The sequence below is a fragment of the Vipera ursinii genome, assembly GCF_947247035.1.
Source record: "Vipera ursinii genome assembly, chromosome: 2".
In the NCBI taxonomy this organism is placed as follows: Eukaryota; Metazoa; Chordata; class Lepidosauria; order Squamata; family Viperidae; genus Vipera; species Vipera ursinii.
In genome coordinates, this window is record NC_139513.1 from 32,027,415 (window position 1) to 32,049,891 (window position 22,477).

Genomic DNA, 22,477 nt, shown 5'->3' on the forward strand with positions numbered 1-22,477 from the left:
GGCCATACTGTGAAAACCTGGTGAAAAGACGTCATATTAACTTAACATGCACTTTCCAACTGAATTGCCAGACACATAGCAATCCAAATTATTCTCCTTCTTAATACAACTGTTGTGGTTTTAGTTATCATTGTGCTTAATAACATGGATGTTCTCCGGGAATTAGTCTTAATTCTTTTTAAAGCCAGTGTATTAGAGGTTACTATCAAATCTGTTTGCCAAGAAATTTCTAAAAGCACTAGATGAACATATGCTTTGAATTCCCTTTTCTGACTGTTAGGCATGTTTCCTGTATTCCCAAAGACCGTACTCCTTTTTCCCCTCCCTTCTGGTTAGGAACATATCAGTCTGAAAATTACTAGAAGGTCAAGACAGATTATGTTATTGCTCCTTATCCACGCAAATTTACCAAATATCTCAATAAAAAAAAGGTGAAGGTAAGACAACAACAGCACAAGGGAAATCAGCCTTCACAGCATGGAGGAAGCTTCTTTGTTGGGACAGATTCTTGGTATAAGGCATTTAATAAGAACCTTGCTGTTCCCCTTTTTTATGGCAACAGTGTGGAATCTGACCGGTTAATCATCAGAACCGCAGGGGATAATTGCAAAAGAACCAAAGATCTCTGTCTTTGCAAATGGCTTGTTCTTTTTAATTTTTGTTTTATTTCTCTAAAATAATTTTAGAAACGGAAAATAGAGGTTTCTGGAAAAAAAAGTCTTTACATGAAAATGAAATTACGTATTTTTTTAGTCCATGTTTGCAAACAGGAGAAGGAATAAAATTGAAAAACAATTAATTTCAAATGGGCTGCAATACATTACTGGTGAAATGGGTTTCATAGTTTTATACATTTGAAGACCTTGATCTCTTTCTGTTGACCTGCTAAATTGCCTCTAACCTACTTTATATCAATAATTATGAGGATGGGATGCAGCGAATAAAAAAAATTATATAAAACAGCAGTAGTTCACAACCAGACATAAATTTCATCCATACAGAAGCAGTTTTAACAAAGCAATGAATAAAAACTACTCAGTTGCCTTCAATATCCCCCTCTCCCCCACAACAAATAGGGAAGACAAAGACATCCTCAAGTCAAGCTTGGTTTCTTTGATATGTTCATATTGGTAGTGTATTTTTGGCAACAATACAAAAGTAGTTCACAGTTCCTTCCATTCTCTTTTTCAGCTTCCTAGAGGGAAGCCTGAGGATTGTAGGAGAGCAGGCAGAGCTGGAGGGTGGAGTTAAACATGCCATCACTTTGGAATCCTTGCATTGCCACAAGAGATCCAAGTCCAGCCTCCCCTTGAATTCCATTGACCCTTATCTAGGACCAATTTAACGATGACCATTAGTTGACTAGATTCTTGAGGATAGGCTTCAATAAATCACTTATGCCGCAACCTTATGAATGGTCCTTGGTTCTTTGCCCCTTACGTGGATTTCCTGATCCATGTCCTGATGGTTTTACATGGAAGTATTAACCAGGTCCCACTCTGCTTCCCTGTTTGGAGATCAGTCAGGTTTGGCTAGGCACTGCCACCATGGAGAGCATGATCAGTCGCAATAATCAAGACAAGAGTATGGATTCTCTGTCTTTATCCTGACTTTGTATCCCTGTAAAATGAAAGAAAGTCCACTCTGATATTCTCCAGACTACAAGGGTCTGGAGAAATTTTATTTTCAAAAGTCTGGTGTGTATTTGCAATGGTTGCAGCATCCTGGGGTCATGTAATTACTGTTTATGACCTTCTCAGCCAACTTCCAGCAAGCAAAGTCAATGGGGAAAGCTGGACTCATTTAAAGACCACATGATTCACTTAGCCACTGCAGTGATTCGTTTAACAATCATGGCAAAAATGGTCATAAAATTGGACATGACAACTGAAATTCTGGCCTCTACTCTCATAAGTTGAGGACTACCAATAATTTAATAAACAAAATGGAGGTTGCCAGAGAAAAAAAGCTCAAACTGGAATCTTGGGGTAGAGCATGTAAATACAATTAGGTTCTCAGATGTTCGGAACAACTCTCTTCTTTCAGGAGACCTCTAATTCTGTAACAAACTATTTTATCTAAATCTAATCCAGTTTTCTTCTGATAATACCAAACTTAAGAGCACCTATCTGACCATTATTTGGACATTATACGGACAAATGTGTTCTGATAGAATAATCAATCCAGTTAAAACACTTCTACAATTATGTGCACCCTTCAGTAATCCTCTATTCCTGCTCATATTTCTGTGTTTTGTGCAAGATTTACTGTGACACAGGCAGCTTTGCTTTTCACCCAAACCAAATGGAAGCCTGTCCAATTTAATCTCTTCGGCCTTAGATGTGCCGTTGTTCCAACCACAGTAGATGGGGATGCTCCAGTTGCACCATCCTCCATCACCAAATGATGTAGTCACAAAGCACAATGTCGTGGGAGCATGTTGCTTAACGATGGCAATTCTGGTGTTGCCATTGTAACCCAAGGACCATGGAGGTTGTTCAGCGAATACCACAGGATTGCAACTTCCAACTTTCCTGCCCACTTTTCCATTGACTTATGGGAAGCCCATGGGGATGTCAGAAAGTGCAATCAGGTGACTGTCAATCATGTGTTGCAATGACACCATTGCCGAAGCTGGGGTGGGTGCGGTTTCGGCATGATGCATCTGGGCCACAGGCCGGCAGTTTGAAAACCCCTGCCCCAGATGAATTAGGACAAAGCACATTTATAATGTATTTTAAAAACCTTTAGGCTGTTTTGCAATGCAAAGCAATTAGGGAAAGGAAAGGAAGGAAAGTCACCATAACATCCTTGTTTTCAAAATCAGCTTTGGGGCACCTGATGTCTCATGTGATGTTGAGGCAGTTTTATGGCCCACATATTATTCAAACATTATAGCAGTTCCTAGTTTTTTTCCAGCTGTAAACAATATTAGAACATTCACTGACAGACTTGACGAAAGATTTATATGTGTGGGCATTAACAATTTTCAAGGGCTTGTTGATACCTGTCACATTTCAAATGCTTTGCCTGAAATTGCAAACTTACAACAGAAGAGTAATGCTGATAAATAAGTATACTGGATTTGAATTTGTTAAAACAGAATATATATTACACTAATTATATGCTCTTGAAATATGCTGTTGGCTTGGACCACTGACATGCGATGCGTACCCGATATGGAAATACTATTCCACAGCTGAACAAACAGCTCTTCTCTGGTTTGCATAATATAAATCATATTTGTCATAAGTTTTAACCGTGAGTCTAGTTGATGAAAGATTTGATCTGTGTTTGAGAAACCTGATCTGAATATCGGTTCAGTATGGATTTGTGGGTATGCTCTTTCAGTCTTATTTCTGGTGTTGAATCAATTTGTCACTGTAACTTGCTATGCAGGTTGAGCTTATTACAAATACGCTAATATTACCTCTGAATTTCTGTTAGTGGCAATGGCAGTGGTATCATGGACATACAGATCTGATATAAAATCTGTTCATTCTAACAACTATTGAGTTTTATTAAAAAAAATTACAGCATTGTCTGTTCCTTATATATATATATATATATAACACTGGATTGTTCATTCCCTACTTTGTTGGATGGAGAGGCCTGTATATCTAAAAAGGAAGTCATGTCAATGTGGAATGTTCTAGATTGTTTTAGGGAAGATTCAGTCCTACACTGACTTCATAAGACCCTCAAGAAAGATAAGGATTGCCCATAGCAACAGGCGCTTTTGCTACGTACAATTTAAAAGATCTACAGAGTGCCCTTGACTTAGGATCACAATTCAGCCTGACATTTCTGTAGCTAAGCAAGACATTTGTTCAGTGCGTTTTGCCCCATTTTATGACCTTGCTTGCCACAGTTGTTAAGTGAATCACTGCAGTTGTTAGTAGTGTGGTTATGAGTGAATCTGACTTCCCCGTTGACTTGACTTCTCAGAAGGCTGCAAAAGGTGATCACGTGACCATGGGGATGCCATGCCGCTCATGTGAAAAATGCTCAGAAGTCACTTTTTTCAGGGCCGTTGTAATTTGAATAGTCACTAAACGAGTGGTTGTAAGTTGAGGACTACCTGCACCTTCGACAAGCAGAAAATAAATGTGTTGGAGCTCATATAAAATAGATATTGGCCCTTCTTGCAATGCCCATTGTTCTGTCTTTTATGTGTTTCAAAACATTTTATTTTACAGAGAAAGAGACCTTCTTGGACCCTTTTGTGTTGCGGGATCTCCTGCCAGCTTCTTTGGGAAGTTACTATCGGTATACAGGGTCGCTGACTACACCTCCGTGTAGCGAAATTGTGGAATGGATTGTTTTCCGAATGCCTGTCCCCATCTCTTATCGGCAGGTAGGTTGGTATCATAAGCAGTTTGCCTGATTCATTATTTTCTTTGTTTTGTTTTGTTTTTCTTTTTTAATTTAACCCATTTTTTTTTCACCACATGTGTGTGAGACTTCATCCCTTCACCCACCCAACATGGCCAGCAGAATTTTAGGAATTAAATCTGGAGTGTGCTGGATTGTAAAGGTTTAGTGGTCCAGTGTTTAAGGCACCAGGCCAGAAAGCAGCAGACCATGAGTTCTAGTCCCGCCATAGGTATGGAAGCCATCTGAGTGCCCTTGGGCCAGTTGCTCTCTCTCCCAGTCCAACTCACCTCACAGGGTTGTTGTTGAAGGGAAAATAGAACAAGGAAGGTATCTTGGATCTGTTTTCCACCTTGAGTTATTTCTAAAAAATAGAAATAGGCAAGATACAAATAGATAAAATAAATAAAATGTGCTGTAACCAGATTTCATCTCCTTTTCTTGGGAGAGTAGAAAAGACTTACCTCTGTCTCACAAAAAAAGCAAAATATATTCTTGATAGAAAAAGGAAGCAATCTGATTTTGTTTTATTGTTCTCTGAAGCTCAACATCAGCCACTCCACACAAGAAGATAATAGAATGCGACATCTTATTTCCTTTTAAATGATTTTAGCTATTACTATTCTGTTCAGATATATTTAAACCACAGTATAAATATTTACACAGAATTTTTCATTCTTTTCCCATCTTCACATTTCTGCTGGAAAATTCTGTTAAGTCATTTTAGGTGTGTACAGACACAGATTTGATAGTTTGAGATAATTGCGCCAAGAAAGTAATGTTTTTGCTAATATACCGTCTTTGCCTACTGTTAGAACACCATGAAACTTGCATTGTGCTGGGTCTGAAAAGGGTATACAGATCCTTACAAGGGTTTCATAGGAGATCTTACTAGAGAACAAACAAAATAGTACAAGGCAACAACAGATAATTTCAGTGAGAGAAGTCCTAATGTAGAGAATATTTACTGTTTAGCAATCAAAGAGGCAATGGCATTTAGTCTTAGTTTAAAAAAAATAGTTATCACTTGTCCTGCCTCTTTTAGTTGCTAGTATAAATACATTTCATTGCAACAAAGGCCTCTTGGTAGACATTAACTGTTCATGGAAAAGTCACCAATTTACATGAATAAATGAGTATAAATCTTCAATAACCCATATGAAGCAATTGAAAACATCAAGATGTCACCCATACCACTACTTCTCAATCAAGAGGGACACCAAGTTCATATGTCTTCCTTGACTATTGTTCTGTCCTGATTTCTCTATCCAATGAGGTCAAACAATGGATTAAATCAAATATTTCAGTATTTGTTCCCAGAGTTCACATTAATAGGCAATAGCAGTAGCACTTAGACCAGGGGTCCCCAAACTGTGGGCCGTGGGCCGGTAGTGGGTGTGGCCTGCTGTTCACCGGACCGCAGGACAGGCTGGCCAGTGCATGTGTGTTTGCTTGCACACACCCCTCGCTTGTGCTAGTGCCATGGCCATGGGGCACAAAAACAAGATGCCGCAAAAATGGGCCACTGCTGTGCCTCAGGGAATGAAAATGGACTATCGTCGTGCCATGGGGCACAAAAATGGGGCGCTGCCGCATCATGGGGTGCGGAAACAAGGCACTGCGTCATGCAAGAACAGGGCAGGGCTAGTGAGTATCATGAGGGCACTAGCCCCACCCCGTTTGCCCACATCTTTAAAATGCTTCCCCCTCCCTTTTCCTTCAGTCCACCAAACGAGAAACAGTAGTGACCTCTGACTTAGATCACTGCACAGTGCTTTTCAGCACTCTCTAAGTGGTTTGCAGAGGAAACTTGGGAGGACCTGTGTCCAAATCTCTGCAGTACTTAAGACATCCAGGCTCTCTTAAAGTGTATTAAGACACTAGGCAAGGTCATTGGGAGAAGAAAAGAAAATATATGTATATGTGTATAGCAATAGCACTTAGACTTATATACCGCTTCACAGTGCTTTACTGCTCTCTCTCTGAGTGGTTTATAGAGTCAGCATATTGCCCCCAGCAATCTGGGTCCCCATTTTACCAACCTTGGAAGGATGGGAGGCTGAGTCTATCTTGAGCCAGTCAGGATCAAACTCCTGGCTGTGGGCAGAATCAGCCTGCAATACTTCATTCAAACTACTGTGCCACCAAGATTCCTTGGTTATGGTTCAAATATTATGATATTTGTAATGCTCTTTGGGTTATTCTTAGAAGTGAATAACTGTGGGATGCCTTTATAGTATGTTATTCTAGTAGTGTCAAAGGAGTATTATTATTGGCAGGTTAAATCAATATATCTCAGGTTGAAAGCTTTAATTGAAGAATATGGCAGTCCAATGTGGGTCAGTAAATAGGTATTTTTCAATTTCCCAGTCTAGGGCAAAGAGACATTTGGTTCCAAATTACCCTGCTGATCTCCAAACATAAGAGAGGATGGGAATCTGGGTCTCTGCTGATAATCCAGCACCTTAAGCACTAGTTCACACTGGCTTTTTAAATGTCCCCAAATGTATGACATTATAGCAGTTTCACCAATGCAGTGAAAAGTTCACAAATCACATGTGGCCTATTGGCGCTTTCTAGCAACACTTGCTAAATCAACTCAAGTAAACTTTAGAAAGACAAGAGGTGGTGGAACATTGATAGCAAAAGATTTAACTTGCCAAGTTTTTTCTCTCTGTGTGTAATAGTGTGCGCTCAAAATTAAATTTAGCTTAGTATAAATGAATGAAATATCTCTAATACGATTTTTATGTACTTAATAACTGTTTCCTTGTGCAGCTTTAAAAATTAAAAAAAAAATGTTCACACTCCTGGATTTATGTGCTCACTTTTGTAGGCCTCCTGTCCCTAAGATTATGCATCTTTGCTATAAAAATACATCTGCAGTGTCTCTTTTGCCTTCTTTCTGTTAAACAAAAGATTCTCTGCTCCTTGACTATCATGCTGAAGGTCTCTTTAAATGATATTTTCAATTAAATTCCTTAAATGATAATTTGAATCAAATTCTTATAAGGATGAGGTTCAGTTATCTCCTAGGCCTGGGGCAGGCAACCTCGGCTCTTTTATGACTCGTGGACTTCAACTCCCAGAATTCCTGAGTCAGCTATGCTGACTCAGGAATTCTGGGAGTTGAAGTCCACGAGTCATAAAAGAGCCGAGGTTGCCTACCCCTGGCCTAGGCTGTCTTATAGCTAGAATATATCTACATAATCAAGGTATTTAAGTTAAGGTAAGGAGATTCGTCTGCTGGTCATAAAAAGCAGAGTCATTTGGGATTCCTGCTTTACAAGAACATTATCCAAAGGAGAAATATTATTTAAGAAAACAAGAAAAAACTGGAAGAAAGGGAGGCATAGCTCATCCCTTGTGAGACAGGATGGCATACCTCAGTTTTTCTCTGTCTGCTAGACTCCTTCTCCTTTTAGAAATTATGTTTTTACAAAAAGTTTCTATTTCTGTGGCTGCAGCCAAAACGCCAGCATTTTTTATAGAAAGTATTTTACAAAGGGGAGTGTGCCAATCTGAACATGCCTTTAATGTGCCAATTTTTCTAAAATGCATCCTACTTACTAGTTTTTGGACTGTGGCCTTCATTCCAGAAAATGTTAAATACTCCCGGCTGAAAATAAGAGGAAACTTGATAGACAAAAGTTCTATTTTTACTCCAGCTGTGGCTTCTGCTTGCAGACAAAACGTATGCAGGTGGATTTCTTTCCCAGCCCATTTAGAGCATGTTTCTCAACCTTGTTAATTTAAAATTTGTGGAAGTCAACACCATGCTGGCTGGAGAAATCTGGGCATTGATGTCCAAACATCTTAAAGTTGCCAAGGTTGAGAAACACTTAGAGCTAAGTTACCTTGGGTTTTTTTTGTTTGTTTTTTTCCATTTTATTTTATTTTTCACAGTTCCTTTAATATACCACAAACTAACCAATGAAATATAAACATTTTTTCAGGTATTTAACATTTGTTATATCAGTAATGCTGTAGGTACGGTATTATATATCGCCATACATAAATACATACACGTAAGTTTGGGTGCTGCTCGTCCATTTCCCCTTTCACTGTATCCACCCTCCTTCTCTCTCTTCCCTCTTCTCTACTTTCTTTCTCCCTTTCTCCTTTCTTTCCTACTTCTCTCTTCTTCCTCTCCTCTCCTCTTTCCCTCACCACTCCCCTCCCGTTTCTCCCCACTTCTCCTCCTCTTTCCCTCCAACCTTCCTACTTCCTTCCCCCTCCTCTACTCTCTTCCCTCTCTCCTCTCCTTTCTTCCCTCCCATTCCTCTTCCGATACAATTCAGGGGTGATGTCCGAGCAGCTCCTCTCCTTGGATTTTCAATGTCTACATTAGGTATGATAATATCCTTATCTCCTCATTTTTCTTCCATCTAAATTAGTGTTAGCTGTCTTTTAAGCATAATCTCTTTTTCACCCACTCATAAAATTTTCCCCAAATTTCATAATACTCTGACTCTCTTTAATTATCATTGTTAATCTATTCATTTCTGCACATTCCATTATTTTCCTGATCACCTCTTCTTCTGGAGGAGCTTTCAGTGCCTTCCAGTTTTGTGCAAACACAATCCTAGCTGCAGTGGTTATATGAATAATCAAATATGTGTTCTCTTTGCTATATTTCTCTGGTAAAATACCCAACAGGAATATTTCTGGTCTTAATTCTATGTATCATCTTTTCTATCCATGATTTGATTATCTTCCATTAGGGTTTTGGTTCTGCACACGTCCACCACATATGATAGAAAGAGCCTGGTATTTGATGGCATTTCCAACATTTCATAGATCTGTCCTTAAACATTTTAGCTAGTTTTTCTGGAGACATATGCCATCTGTAGAACATCTTGTACATATTTTCTTTATACGCTGTCATTGTCAGTTTATAGTTTCTTTCCTACAATTGCTGCCATCTATCTAATTCAATCGTATATCCAAAATTTCTTGACCATTTTATCATTGACTCCTTTTTTTAATAGTATGGCTAGCCTGCAACACCATGGGTATGGGATCTTCTGTAAAGAAGAAATGGGAATATGGGAATATGTCATACCTTGAGCTGTAATTGATGTTACACTGGAATGATTGTGTATCCCACTTTGGCAGAGTAATAGTAGTAGTAAAATAAAAACACAACACAACATAAAATAAAATGGAGACAGAGCGCAATATATACATCTTGAAGCCTCTATAGTAAGAAGAGGCTAGGAAATAATCTTTTCCTTGACTCTCTTTGACATTAACTTTCTAGAGCGTTTTCTTGGCTGCCTGGCAGAATAGCAATGAGGCTAGATAAGGCTGCTGGCAGGGAGTTCAGTGGGCAGACGTTTTCCTGTTTGATTTATCAGTCTTGGCATCAGGACTTCCTGCCATTTTGTGTTATTATCAGCTGCCCACATTTCACCACATTGTTTTTCTAATTAATGTCTTTTTTCTCCTCCTTTCCCCTTATCCTGATCATGGCTTTCAGCTGGAAGCCTTCTATTCCATATTTACCACAGAACAGCAAGATCATGTGAAATCTGTGGAATACCTACGGAATAACTTCCGGCCTCAGCAGCGTCTAAACAACAGGATTGTTTCCAAGTCAGCTGTGAAGGATGCTTGGAACCAACTTTTAACTAGCATGTTCGAAAATCCACTGGGCACCGAAGCCTCCAAAGGTACAGTGACTTTGTCCATTAAGGATCTGGGGAAGCATCATCCCTTCTAGGGGCAGGGGGAGGAGGAATGATGGCCCTTTCGTGACTTGTGGACTTCAACTCCCAGAATTCCTGAGCCAGCATGTTTGTATACATGGAGTGATCAGGGAAGCATGGCCAGGAAAGCACAGGTGATCATTAGGCTTTTGATCAATGTACTTTGTTTTCAACACATTTCACATCGCTCAAATAGCAGCGCTCAGGAATCTTGGTTAGCCACTGCCACCATTTATAGTTACAGTGGTGATGGAAAAATAACTCTGCAACCAATTGTCACATATACAACCTTTGCAGATCTGTAAAGCAAAAGAAACCTGAAGTAAGACTGTAAACACAGTTGAGATTTTGCTTAGCGTCTGATTTGTTTAATGACCAAGTTGCCAGTCTCAACTGGCACTAAAGAAGGACTGATACATACAGATGAACTAGTAATAAATCCCACGGGGGATTCACACACGCAAACACATACACACGTGTCGTGCTTTTTCCAATGAATTGCCCCTCTTCCCGTGCTTGTGTGCAGTTTTTTTATGTTATATAAATTTGACGGCTTGACGGTTCAGATGGAAAAAAAAAACACAACAGCAAAAATTAAAGTTACTGTTCCTGAGACAGTTTCTGTTTTGTCACTACCAATCATTTTGTTGAAACTGCAGACCTTTTTTTGCCGCAGGGCAGGGAGGCCAGGTACTTTTGTGAAAATATTGAAAAGCAGAGTTTTTAGACCACCTTTTAACTTTACTGTGTTTCCATGATGCTGTTGCATTAAACTGCCTGCTCTCTGTAGGAGGCCTTTTGGGTGCAACAAAAATGCCAGAGAGACATGAATCCCCATTTAATCAGTTCAGGAATTTTAGATACATCCTGCTTTTTCAGCTAAGGTGGGTCCCCAAGTATCTATTAAAAACCTGAAAACACTCAAATTTGTGGTGCTGGAGTAGGTTGGCTCAGTACAGCTTTAAAGGCATTATTGTTAGACCTGCGAGGTAGTCCAGGGTAGAAGCACAACCGGGTCTTTAGTGTAAGGTTACCTTAACAGAATAAATGTTCTCAGGCCCCTTAATGAGAGCGTGGTGGTGGCAGATTGGAATGGGCTTTGTAACATCAGAAAACATGAATATTTATTGCTGATGTGTTGGCCACCTTTGGGCCCCCATGAAAGGTAATAGCTTGCATTAGAATAAAATAGCAAATTGGACTTGGTTTTTTTATTTTTTATTTTCAGAGCAACCCTTAGAAATATGCTGCATAGAATTACAAAGATTTTCCTGCTTTGAATGAATGCCTGCATTCCCATGTTAATAGCTGCTGCAAAAATGTTACGGCACCCTTATGTAGAGTGTTTTATTTATTTTATTGGCATCTGGGCTCAGTAAGAATGGTTCTGAATTCGTTACCCAAAATAAAAAGTAGCTCCATAGAATTGTATCCTATCGAGAGCAAAGATTACAAGCCAACTTTTGGCATTGTAGAAATAAATGGATAAATAATATGGGGTAATACATCAAGAAATTTAAATAATTTTGGTTTATGGGTTAGCATTACATCTAAAAACAATGAAATGGCTAATTCAGCAACATTATGTATAAACCTAGGTAGTTTTTTCTTGGTTTGTGGCATTGGCTATAATGGAGTATGTGTAGCTCTCCAGATATTGTTGAACTACAATTCCCAGGATCCTCATCACAGATCATGTTGTCTGGAGTTGGTGAGAAGAATAGAATAGAATAGCATAGCATAGCATAGCATAGCATAGAATAGAATAGAATAGAATAGAATAGAATAGAATAGAATAGAATAGAATAGAATAGAATAGAATAGAATAGAATAGAATAGAACAACAGAGTTGAAAGGGACCTTGGAGGTCTTCTAGTCCAATGCCCTGCTCAGGCAGGAAACCCTATACCAGGGGTGTCAAACTGCCGGCCCAAAGACCGTATGCGTCACGCCAAAACCACACCCACCTCATTGCCAGCAATGGGAAAAAAAGTCACGATACGTCGTGACACATCATGTAACATCGCGAGTTTGACACCCATGCCCTATACCATTTCAGACAAATGGTTGTCCAGTCTCTTCTTAAAAACCTTCAGTGTTGAGCACCCACAATTTCTGGAAGCAAGTTGTTCCACTGATTAATTGTTCTAACTGACAGGAATTTTTGTCCTTAGTTCCAGGATGCTTCTCTCCTTGATTAGTTTCCATCCATTGCTTCTTGACTTGCCTTCAGGTGCTCTGGAGAATAGGTTGATCATTAGAACACAATACTGAGCTGCTGCTAAGGTTGCCTTCTGTAATGGTACGTAAGAATGGCCTTGCAGAAAGGAGGAATAGCTGCAGTCTTGAGAATGGACTGATAAAATTTGAATAGGAAGAAGGAACAGCAACAAGGTGGATGGACTCAGTTACAGTGATGATGGATGTATCATTGGAAGACCTAAAGGCCTTGGGGAGCCTAGGTTGTCACTCAGAATTGACCCCGTCTTGACGACACATGATTACTCAATCAATTAAAGCAAATGCATTTGAATTTTCTATTTTCCACATTTGTAATTTATGCTTCCTCCCAAAATGAGGGATAGGTATATTTAAATTATTGTACTTTAATTTTTCCTCAATGAAAGCTTGAGCTGACAGACACCAATGGCACCAGTGTAGAAAAGAACATATATCAGACACTACTAAGGGGTTCATGTGTCTTCCCAATTGATGAGATTGCACAGATTAAGATATATGGCAGGAAAATAGTTAATTAAAACAAAAGAAAAGCAAAATTGTGATAGGCAACTTTACTCCATTATAATGACACAGATCTCTTCAATTTAAGACTTGCTCTGTTTCCTGTATTGCCTGTCTAAACTAAAACCCCTGACTTGAATTGTAAAATTCCTGGGCAAATTCACTTTGATTCATATTCGCTATGTGTGGAGCATTAAGTAGCTGGATAATTGTATTCAGTACAAAGCTATTTCTTAAGGTCTGATACATGCAAAACACTTTTGTGTGGTTAAGATTATTGACCCCTCTGGATGATTGCCGTAAGGCCATGAAGTTAGCAATCATAAGTACATTGCACACTGTTTGCAGTATAATTGTGCAGCTCAGCCTGAAAGAGACACCGGTTCATTGTATATTTCATTTCATTTGAGAATTTCTAGATGCGAATTCTGCAAAAAGGATCGCAGTACGACTCATTAAAAGACTTTTCTCCCCTTTAAAATAGTACTGACTCCATTATTATAGCAAAATTATTGGCCAGGATTTGTTCTTGTGCCTATATTGATGAACTTGGACTAGATTACTAGACTACAGAAAGATTCGTTCCCTGAGCTATTCTTTGTTCCAGCTACTGTTTATGTCACCATGGATTGGATGGCACTGAGAACTCTTTCAAAATCTCGGCTTATGTCAAAATGGATTCAATCTGTCTTGAGTAATGCTTGTAGGAGAGCGTAACAAAGGTTTATGATGTCAAAACTATCTTTAATGTAGCCAGAATTGGAATGTGAATCCATCTAGAGGTCTGGCCTAAGACTGCTGGTTTTTCAACTTTGGTTTTGACTAGAGCAGGGGTAGGCAACCTTAGCTCTTTTATGACTCGTGGACTTCAACTCCCAGAATTCCTGAGCCAGCATGGCTCAGCATGGAAACCTCTCCCTTTCTCCTCAGCATGGCTGGCTCAGGATTTCTGGGAGTTGAAGTCCACGAATCATAAAAGAGCCAAGGTTGCCTACCCCTGGACTAGAACTAACTTTACATCTCATGATTCATTAACTGAATTTAACTAGCATTTGCTATTATCCTTTCCTCCTGGTCAGTGAAAACAGTCATCGTAAAATACCAGTATTTCTTCTAACAGCTTGCAGGTATAGGCCACCTATTCTGGCTTTCAGTGGGCTGAATAAGATAATGAATGTTTATTTTAAGCTTGTTCCTCCTTTAGGGTCTGTCTGAAGCTAAAACTGTGCCTACAGTGACAAATGCCATGCACCTCTCCAGCTTGTCTAGTGCTTAGTGGGAAACAATGCTTGGTAGATTTTTACAGACTAAAAAAAAAACAACAACCCACCTCTCTTCTAGTGTAACCAATCTAAAATGAATGGTCATACAACACTCTGAAGGTGACAGAGCTGACTTAAATTTCTTGCTGAGAAACAGCAAGGTGATGCTTTCCAGCACTTGCTTCAAGCAAAGGTGATGAAGAATAAAATAGCTGATCAGCTGAATGGTGTGAACTACTGTCATGAAAAATTAAATAACTGGAAGTTGGGATCCATGAATGGTGTTTCAAGCTGGATATTCTGGGACTAAATCTCTGCATTGAAATAGCTGTTCCTGTAGATTATTTCAGAAACAGTCCTCCATGGGTGGTGACCATACCTTGGCAAAGCTTGGCCCTATTTTGTTTGCCCCCACTGTTCCTGTAAATAATTTGTACCATTTACGCAGCTATGTGCCAAATTGTTGTTGTTGTTGTTGTCCTCTCAATAATCACATCCTCTTTTTATTGCTTGTTTTTGCAGCCTGTGATATTATATTTTGACAGTTTTATATGGGGTATGTTATGGTGCTACACAGTTCTTCTCCATACGGCTATATATTGCAACGATTAAACAGAGATTTGAAGAGTGATTAGTCTTCCAGTTAGCTCCATTTTAATTATCTCCTTTCTTGTCTGTTCAGTTGTTTCAGGGTATCAGGATCTCCAGTGTTTCATGCTCTGTTTTATGCTTACCCAAGAAGTAGCCTCTTAATTAGGAGCAAAATGCATTTGGGTGAACGAGAGAGATTGGACGTCTTTCAATAACCTATTAACCCATGGTTTATTTATTTATTTATTTATTTCTCTGGTCGGTTGGGTCTAGTCAACCCACTGAACTATACATCCATTACCGAGCTTGTATTCACAAAATACACTGAGTCACACATTAGCTAATCGCATTTTATTGTAGCTGCAGGTCAAAACTGAGTTCCAAAACAGAGACTCATAAATCATACATGAAATTAATTATCAACCTTATCCTCTTGGTTTTCAGCAGGCTCATGTAACATTTTGGCATTCAGCCACGATTTGATTTTATCAAATCAATGCAAAAACTCCCTTGCTGACGCCTAGTGTTTGTCAATATTTTTGCAGCCCTGATATGGTACTCCTAATCATTATGTGACTCCGGAGGAAGTGGACAGGATCATGGGGAGGCTGAGCTCCACCACATGTTTATTGGACCCGTGCCCTTCCTGGCTGGTTTATGCAGCCCGGGAGGGGACACGAAGCTGGTTCCAGGCGGTTATAGCTGCTTCTTTGAGTGAGGGCAGTTTTCCCGCCGCCTTGAAGGAGGCGGTGGTGAGACCTCTCCTCAAGAAGCCTACCTTGGATCCGGCTGTTTTGAATAACTTTCGTCCGGTCTCCAACCTTCGCTTCCTTGCGAAGGTTGTTGAGAGTGTGGTGGCGCATCAGCTCCCTCTGGTCCTGGATGAAGCGGATTATCTAGACCCGTACCAATCGGGCTTCAGGCCTGGGTACAGCACGGAGACGGCATTGGTCGCGCTGGTGAATGATCTCTGGAGGGCTCGGGACAGAGGATACTCCTCTGTTCTAGTCCTATTAGACCTCTCAGCGGCTTTCGATACCATCGACCATGGTATCTTGCTGCGGCGTCTCAGGGGATTGGGAGTGGGAGGCACGGTTCTTCAGTGGTTCTCCTCCTATCTCCTGGGATGTTCGCAGTCGGTGTTGACGAGGGGGCAGAGGTCGACCGCGAGGCCTCTCGCTTGTGGAGTCCCTCAGGGGTCGGTCCTCTTGCCCCTTCTGTTCAACATCTACATGAAACCGCTGGGTGAGATCATTCGTGGTTTTGGAGTTGGGTATCATCAGTATGCTGATGATACCCAACTTTTCATTTCGACCCCAAACCACCCCAATGATGCCCTCGACGTGATGTCCCGGTGCCTGGAGGCGGTCCGGGTCTGGATGGGGAGGAACAGGCTTCGTCTCAACCCCGACAAGACTGAGTGGCTGTGCGTACCGGCATCCCGGGATATTCAGGATATCCCACCCCTCATTATGGGGGTTGAGTCATTACCTCCTGTAGATAGGGCTCGCAACTTGGGAGTCCTCCTAGATTCACAGCTCTCTTTAGAAGACCATATTGTAGCTGTAACTAGGGGGGCGTTCGCCCAGGTTCGCCTGGTGCACCAGTTGCGGCCCTATCTAGACCGGGATGCCTTGCGCACGGTCACTCATGCGCTCGTGACCTCTCGTCTTGATTACTGCAACGCTCTCTACATGGGGCTACCCTTGAAGACCACTCGGAGGCTCCAGCTGGCACAGAATGCAGCCGCGAGAGTTGTGTCGGGGGTCTCCCGATACTCCCGTGTTACACCTTTGCTCCGCGAGCTGCATTGGTTGCCAGTTGTCTTCCGGGTGAGGTTCAAGGTGTTGGTAATGACCTACAAAGCCCTCCATGGCATGGGTCCAGAATACCTTGGGGAGCACCTGCAGCCGGCGTCAACTTTCCTCCGCCCAGTACGCTCCCACAGAGAGGGCCTCCTCAGGGTGCCGCCGGTCAAAGAATGCCGACTGGTGGCCCCCAGGGGGAGAGCGTTCTCTGTGGGTGCACCGGACTTAGGGAACCATCTTCCGGTAGAGCTCCGGATGGCGCCCGACCTCCGCTCCTTCCGGCGCGACCTTAAAACCCATCTCTTTAAGGAAGCGGGCCTGGCCTGATGGGATGGGGTGGGTTTGTTATTATGACTTTAATTTTAAATTTGTACTATGGGCATTGTTTAATCATGTTTTAATAATTTTAACTTTTGTATCTGTCTTTTACGTATTGCCCTGTTAACCGCCCTGAGTCTCTTGAGAGAAGGGCGGTATATAAATAAATAAATAAATAAATAAATAAATAAATAAATAAATAAATTATAGCCTGCAGAAATCTTCACCTTGGAGTTTGCATGGGTGTGCATACAGCACCTGTCAAGAACACCTTAAAAGATCTGTCTTTTCTTGGGCTTATGGATCCAAGAAAAAACAAGCTTTAAAGTGCTCCTTATTGCATGATCACAAGTGTTCTATCTATATCACATTTTGCCCCTTATCATTGCATCTGTGCGTAGTCCTACTAATTATCAAAGTTCACACAATGGCCCTTGGGGAACAATCTAGTTCTTACCTAAGATTTAGTTCTTCTTTGGTTGTTCTATGTTATCTACGTAGAACATGCCTTTGTGGCTCAGTAGTTAAAGTGCAGTATTGCAGGCTACCTCTGCCCATAGCCTGGAGTTCAATCCTGATGGGGCTCAAGGTTAACTCAGCCTTCCATTCTTCCAAGGACCCAGATTGTCAGAGGCAATATGCAAATAATGCTTATATTGCAAGCCATCCAAAGCACTATGGAGCAGCATATAAGTATAAATGCTATTGCTATGCTATTATGTTATACGAGAGTCTGAGTTACGGTTTATCTATGGAACCCATCAGAGAAGACAGCTCCAACTGTTGCAAATTATGAGAGATAGCATGGGAACTGAAAGCAATATTCTGTGGTAAATCCCACATAATTTTAATACTTAAAAGGCCTTATCAAAAATAAAGATGAAAGCTATGAAGAGATCTCAGCAAACTTTAATGATTTTTAGAAACCTTCCCCCCACCCCACCCCACCCCCAAAAATATTTCTCTTGTCAAGGTAAATCAAAAATGATTTTTAAAATTGTTTAAAAGGTGAAAAGCTAAGTCCTCATAGATCTCAAAACAATGTTTAAATTTGATCTGGTATAAGATTTATTGATTCTGGTCTGATATATAGTAGTAAAACCACACATTCCAGATTTAGTAATAAGGAAAGACTCCAACTCCTTTAGTGCCCTAAAGTATAATTTCCTTGGGTCTCTACTCCAAAGTAAAGGCTGGGAAGTACTGATAAGCATTTAACTCAGGGGTCTTCAAACTTGGCCCTTTTATGACTTTTGGACTTTAACTCCCAGAATTCCTTAGCCAGCGTGGCTGGCTGTGGAACTCTGGGAATTGAAGTCCACAAGTCATAAAAGGGCCAAGTTTGAAGACCACTGATTTAACTATTTCTTCTTTATAGTGTCATTTCCTGTTAAATGTTACTGATGATACTATCAACACAGCATCTTACCTGAAGATGCTTCACTGACTGAAATATTTGGTCAGCTCTACAACACTGTGTCCATAGCCCTCAATATGCTTAGGACTCCAGCTGTCAAAAAAGCTCCAGAGATAATATCAGATATAGACTATTAATCCATTTGCCCATTCTGGTAGGCAATTATGACACGATCTTTATATTTTAAATTAAGCTTTATATTTTAAATTAAGAATGTTGAAACTCTGCTTGGCTAGATCCCTTGTTTTTTACCTCTCTTCTTTGCCTGTCTCAGAAAAGAAAAATATGGTGAAGTAAAACAATATTCCTTATATCATCTTTTTCTTCAGGTAAAATATACCATAAATTGATATGGGACTATGGATGGTGTAGACAGAGTATCACTCTTTCCCATTACCCTACTAGTGTCAAAAAATATTTCCGTAATTGGCTTTTCTGTTCTCTTTCTTCTGCACTGAAACATTTTTATCCAGGTTCCTCAAATAATTGGATTCAAGTTGGCTTCTGCCCAATCTCACCCTTCTTTCCTTTCTGGAATACCGTGTCTGTTGGAGGAACTGATTTTAGTTTTCCATCTTATGAATTTGCATTTAGGGACATATGCAGAGTTCCTCTGCTAATACAATCTGCTCACAGCACCGAATCTCTTGTCTGATCCCTCTTATCTACACTTGCAACGGAGCACCACCTCATATTTGCAAGTTCACACAGAAAGTACAAAGAATATTTTTCCTTGACAAACAGCCAGTAACCCTATAAATGCCAACCAAGCACAGCTGAATTGTTATTCACAAGGAGTAAAATTAAATATCTGCGTATCCCTTTCTGTTGTCTGATAGTATAAGTTTTGTGGCTTAAAATGTGCGTGCTGTTTGTATGTTCCTTCTGTTACAGTGACTTATTGATCAGCATATTAAATGGCATAGCTCCCCTCCAAATTGGAAAAAACCATATAATATAGATCAATCTAAAACCATTAGGTATTCTCCATGAATTGTCCTGAATAAAAAATAATAATGGATACTTAATTCTATTTTACAGTAAAACAGATTTTAGCAACCAGGGCCAGAGGTTATCATGATCAAGATAATCAAAGACTTTTCTATAATCAATGAAGCAGATATTGATTTGGGGAAGGGGGGATTGAATAGTGGAAGCTTCCCAACCATATAAGCACATCTAGGGAATATACAATGATTGGAAAGCCTGTGTTCTCCTTGTCCTCTGTTTCAGTATCTCTTGATTTAAAATAATAGCTGTTGTTTACAGAAGCATTTTTGTTTTATTGTCACTAAGGCTTTGGGAGTAGGTGCGCTGTTGCAAGCTTTACGACATTTTCCCGAAAAGTCCCCCAGAGGTTCTCTTGACATCAGATTTTTTTTTTCTGGCACAGATGCCTGATTGCCTCCCCAAAGGTGCCTGATTGCCCCCGCCTGGCTCCTCATCAATAGGGATTTGCCTTTATGTGCTAGCTTTAATTGTAACCCTAGCCTTCTTTAATGAAGGATTGTAATTGAGCACCTGCAAAGTGGTGTTGGGTGTAATCTGTATCTGGAATATTTCTCAAGTATCCCATTGAATCCTCTCTGTTGCAGGCTCTGCTTTAAAATGCATTCTGCTTCCAACTGGAGCATTGCCCAATTGCTAATGACATTGCAACGCTCTTTGTGATTGTTTGTTTTGGTATTGTGATACTTCTTGTGTGAATTTAGGTTATTTGGACTATCTTTTTCCTTCATGCGTCTTCCTATATAGAGTTTCTTTGATTATCAGGCTGAGTACTATTTCTTGACTATACAGGTAGTCCTCTTATGACTGGTTACTCAGTGACGGTTCAAAGTTACAACAGACCTCCGCTAGGGCTACTTACGACTCAGATTCAAAGTTCTGACAGCCACCTGCATCCCCCATGGTCACGTGATTGTATTTTGGCACTCAGCAACTGGCTCATATTTACAGCCATTTGCAGCACCCCAAGGTCCCATTACCTCAATTTGCATTTTTTGCTGGAAACTGGTATTTAGCAATAGCAATAGCAGTCAGATTTATATACCGCTTCACAGTGCTTTACAGCCCTCTCTAAGTGGTTTTACAGAGTCACCCTATTGCCCCCAACAGAAGAATGGAGGGCTGTGTCAATCAACTTTGAGCCGTTGAGAATCGAACTGCCGAACTGCTGGCAGTCGGCAGTCAGCAGAAGTAGCCTGCAGTACCGCATTCTAACCACTGCGCCACTAGGGCTCTTTATGTACAATTTCCGGCAAAAATACCTATTGCAGACAATGGATTCGCTTAACCACTGTGGCGTTTGCTTAACGACCATCACAAAAAGATTGTAAAATTGGGAACAGACATGTGGTGACCTGCTTATCAACCAGCATGAATAACAATCACAATTTCGGTCTCAATTACAGTCTTAAGTCAAGGACTAAAAAGGTAAAGGTAAAGGTTCCCCCGCCACATGCGTGCTAGTCGTTTCCGACTCTAGGGGCCGGTGCTCATCTCCGTTTCAAAGCCGAAGAGCCAGCGCTTGTCCGAGGACGTCTCCGTGGTCATGTGGCCGGCATGACTAGACGCCAAAGGCACACGGAACGCATGGAACGCTGTTACCTTCCCACCGTAGTGGTCCCTATTTTTCTACTTGCATTTTTACGTGCTTTCGAACTGCTAGGTTGGCAGAAGCTGGGACGCGTAACAGGCGCTCACTCTGCTACACGGCACTCGGGATTCGACCCGCCAAACTGCCGACCTTCTGATCAACAAGCTCAAGGACTACCTGTGTCTTTTTTTCTCCAAATCGTTTTTCTCCAAATTGTTGTCATCCAGCTCTTTAGATTTAAACTTTCATTTTCTCAGCCAGTTAAAGTCCAAAACCTGGAGGGGGGGGCATAAGGATGTACAGCTTCTCCAAGTTTACCCGTTTTATCCTTTTAAAATGTGTTGGCCATATCAGTATGAATGTGTAAGGTGCAACTGAAGTGTGCAGGATGTGTGATTCCTCCCCTAGGGAACTTCAGAGAACAAAAGAGCTGCTTTCCCACTCGCTCCCCTTTTAGACAGGGCAATCAGTGGTCATTATTCTTATTTTTTCTCTCAGATTTCTTTCCGTCACCATCTGTTTCCATCTATCTCAGTCTAGAAACAGTTACATCCCGCACAAAGGAAGAAAGCAAAGCTACAGTAGCTATGCTGCTATGCTGAGCAGTCCTGGAAACAAACAAGAGATACGGCCTTATAGTCTATATAGAAGCTTTAAATAAAGTAAAATGCATACAGGGAGTCCTCAACTTATAACAGTTCATTTAGTGACCCTTCAAAGTTACAACAGCACTGAAAAAAGTGACTTGTGACCGGTTTTCACACGTACCACCATAGTAGCATCCCCATGGTCACGTGGTCAGAATTCAGATGCTTGGTAATTAGCTCACATTTATGAAAGTTGCAGTGTCCCGGGGTCATGCGATCCCCTTTGGCGACCTTCTGAAAAGCAAAGTCAATGGGGAAGCCAGATTCACTTAACAACCAGTTTGACAAATTTAACAACCACAGTAATTCACTTAAAATCTTTGGCAAGAAAGGTTGTAAAATGGGGCAAACTCACTTAACAAATGTTTCCCTTAGCAACATAAATGTTGGGCTCAGTTGTCATTGTAAGTCGAGGACTACCTGTATATACATGCAACCCACAACAATAAGCAGATCTAGAAACAATATTCATAAGGTAGTATAAGATTGGCATGTTTCTATTTGTATTATACTATCAAACAGATGTTTAACACGCTTCAGAACCTCTACATTTGTTTTTTTTTTAAAAAACAGTCTTTAAGGTTGCATTCTCTTGGTTCTATTAATAACCAAAATGTATTATGGGGTTAAAAACAGGAAACCCAAAAGACTTTTCAAATATGTTTTCTGTCTGCTTTCTTTTTGCTTCTTCTTTAAATTTTAGTGTCTAACACCGTGAATTAAGTGTAGAATATCTTATATAGTACGTGTTATTGCAACCTGAATTAAATATAGTATCCCCTCTTATGTGTGATAGTGATGTGAGACATCTTTATATGGGATAGAAACCCATTGATAGAGAATAGATAGATAGATAGATAGATAGATAGATAGATAGATAGATAGATAGATAGATAGATAGATATAGATATAGATATAGATATAGATATAGATATAGATATAGAGAGAGAGTGCCTTGGTGGAGCAGTGGGCTAATGCCTCCTTAAGTAACACCAGCTGCCTGCAATT

General features: G+C 40.4%; 1 protein-coding gene across 1 annotated transcript in view; it reads left to right on the forward strand.

The window, feature by feature from the left end:
• The window catches only part of PTPRG (protein tyrosine phosphatase receptor type G), a 716,833-nt gene that overhangs the window by 568,111 nt on the left and 126,245 nt on the right, over positions 1-22,477 (forward strand). Inside the window, exons 7-8 of the mRNA XM_083356115.1 lie at positions 4,200-4,357; positions 9,857-10,049. Coding sequence (XP_083212241.1) covers positions 4,200-4,357; positions 9,857-10,049 — 351 coding nt within the window. The remainder of the gene's footprint in view (positions 1-4,199; positions 4,358-9,856; positions 10,050-22,477) is intronic.